The sequence below is a fragment of the Dendrobium catenatum genome, unplaced genomic scaffold (genome assembly GCF_001605985.2).
Source record: "Dendrobium catenatum unplaced genomic scaffold, ASM160598v2 fragScaff_scaffold_621, whole genome shotgun sequence".
NCBI classification, from domain to species: Eukaryota; Viridiplantae; Streptophyta; class Magnoliopsida; order Asparagales; family Orchidaceae; genus Dendrobium; species Dendrobium catenatum.
Genome location: NW_021319083.1, coordinates 9391622 through 9394668, shown reverse-complemented (window position 1 = coordinate 9394668; position 3047 = coordinate 9391622). Strand labels below are relative to the sequence as shown.

Sequence of the window (3047 nt, the reverse complement as noted above, 5' to 3'; positions counted from 1 at the left end):
ATATATATATATATATATATATATTTTTTTTTTTTGTGGTTAAAACCCAAGGACAGGCTTACACGTTAATTAGGGAAAAAATTACACAAGTCCTTAAAGAGAATTCTAGCCCGCTACCGCTCAAAGAGCTACAATCAAAAATAGAAAGAAAACTTAAGAGCCCGAATTCCCTGCTAAACAAAATACAATGAGCGCTAATAACATTCTAAGATCCCCAAAAAAGCATGGGAAGAGAAAAACAAAGACAGCATAATCTACCAATCAGCACACGAACCCTGCACAAAACGAGCGCGATGCTCAAAAAACCTGCACACCAGGCAAGCAGAGGTACAAGAAAAGGATTAAGCCATCCAACAAAAAAGCAAAAAACAAAAAAAACACAAAGCAGCTGTGGAAAAAGAAACTCCCTGAACGAAGAAACAGCCGACCGAGGTCCGCTCCCTCCAGCCACACCCAGCACAAACCATCACCAGCAGGGACAAAAAGACAGAAAAATGCAGCAGCTAATACGAAGAATAAAGCAGGACAACCACCATGAAGAAGCCAGCAGAGAATAGCAAACCAAATACCACATTAAAAAGCCCAGCAACCAACAAACAGAGGAAGAAACACCCCAATAAGGAAAGACCGAATATTAACCCAAAACATAGGGAACTTTCGTCTTATCCAAATTGATCAAGCCTTGAATATGCACCGGAAGATTAGCAAAGGTAAGATCAATAATTTCAGAAAACCTGGTACCAAAGAGGGCCAAGGCACTGGAAGCAGCATTAATCTCAGTCTTAACCACATTATAAGAACATTCCAAAGAGTTTGTTAAGACCATAACCTTTCTACGGACAAAAAATAAAGCATGCCCGCAACTAGTACCATCCACGCCCAACAAAACAGATTGATCAATGCTAAGATTACTCTCCACAACCACATTACTAACATCGAGGCTAACACAGAGGGAAAGCCCGTAAAGCACAGCCAACAAAAACCCTTCCAGGTTATCAACCGCCACTGACATCCCAACAAAACCAACAATGTACATCCCTTCAGAGTTCCTGATTAAGCCCCCAATACACCACTTGGTCTCAGCCAACACAGTATGAATATTCAGCTTAAAACAATTAGAATTAGGAGAAGACCAATAAGAGAACTTATTAACCAGGGCAACAATACCAGCAATCCCGAAAATCTCAACAGAAGAAGAAATTTTATCAAAACTTTTGTAAGATAAAAGATTAGCCGAAAAAAGAGCAAAAATTTTATCCTTAATTCTCGCAATAATAGTAAGATGGTTCATCCCAACATTATTAATCCGAGAATCATTACGAGCTAACCAAATAAACCAAAAAATAAGAAGAGGAATAACATTACGGACATGCCCCTTCACTCTAACCATCCAAACCTCAAGCAAGTTAAACACAGAACAGGTAGGGCCACCACCATTAACATGAAAAATCTCCTTAAAGTAATTCCAAACCTTAACTGCAATTGGAGAAGAAACAAACACATGATGAACCGTCTCTAAGTTAGCACAACATTGACATTTAGAAGTCATAAATAAACCTTTTTTTCTCAGCATATCATCGGTAGGAACAAAATTCTTAAGAACTCTCCAATTAAAGACAGAAACCGTGGTCGGAATGCTCTTATGCCACATCATTTTAAAAGACTTAGAAAACAACTTAATATTTCTAAACACATGCCAAGCTTGTTTAGTAGAGAAAAGACCATCTTTAGTAAATTTACAAAGCAATGCATCTTTAGCACACCGGTTAATAGAAATATTGGTAATCAAATTGATAATGTAATCTGGAATAACAGCAGAAAGCTTTTCCACATCCCAACCATTGTCAGAAAATAAAAAAATCACTTTAACCGAACTCAAAGTATTAGAGGTAAGGAGATCATCTATCGAAAAGCCATTAATCCACTGATCTTGCCAAAAGAAAATGTTACCCTCCCCTAGGCCCCAAGCAAGCCTAGGATCAATGATCCACTTAACTTTAAGCATACGATGCCAAACTTGAGAATTACCATTAGAATAAAAACACATGGAGGGATGAGAATCCCGACAGTACTTGGATGTCATAAAATTAGCCCATAACGAACTATTAACCCTTAAATTATACCATAATTTAAAAGAGAAAGCAGTAGCCATATCACGCATAGACTTGCAACCAAGATCACCTTCTTGATAAGTACCACAACACTTGGACCAAGACGACCAATGTATTTTAGAATTGTTAGAAGAACCCCTCCAGAAAAATTTGTTGAAAATCCTATCAATCCTCAAACAGACCGACTTAGTAGGGAACAACACTTGAAAAGAATAAATCGGGATAGAAGCAAGAACACTTTTAATAAGAACAAGCATACCACCATAGCTCAAGAACTTAGAATCCCAAGAAGCCAATCTATTATGAACCTTAGAAATTAAATCATCAAAAAGAAAAGACTTCTTTCTACCTTTAAATAAAGGAATCCCTAAATATTTAAGCGGCAAACTAGCTTGGGAGAAATCGGTAACCTCCTTGATACCCAAAATCCTATTCTACGAGACGTTCTTAGAAATAACGAACCCACTCTTACCTTTATTAAAAACAAGACCACTGACAGCTTCAAAATGATTAAACAGCCTCAAAACTTTAGAAATACCATTTTTGGAAGCATTCATAAAAACAATAAAATCATCAGCAAAACATAAGTGTGAAATCTTGATGCCTCCCAAAGTTTTATAATATAGATTAGGAAATTTACTAAACAAATCATTGATCCCTCTAGATAAATAGTCCACAGCAAGAATGAAGATCGCCGGAGATATAGGGTCTCCTTGCCTCAAACCGTGGGAAGATTTGAAGAAACCATGGCAGTTACCATTTAAGATAATAAAAAAGAAAGGACTTTCAATACACGTGCATATAAGAGAAATAAATTTACAATCAAAATCAAAAAACTGTAACATTTTATAAATAAAATTCCAATTAATGTTATCATAGGCCTTAGCAATGTCAAGTTTCAAAATCATGTTCCCCCCTCTAGTTTTAATGTCCAAG

General features: G+C 36.6%; 1 protein-coding gene across 1 annotated transcript; it reads right to left on the bottom strand.

Annotated features, from left to right (window-relative positions):
* Window positions 1–634: 634 nt before the first annotated feature.
* LOC110098793 lies at window positions 635–2152 on the bottom strand. Its single transcript, XM_020825722.1, has one exon. It carries the CDS (start codon window positions 2150–2152, stop codon window positions 635–637), a length of 1518 nt encoding a protein of 505 aa, XP_020681381.1.
* Between the last annotated feature and the right edge of the window lie 895 nt (window positions 2153–3047).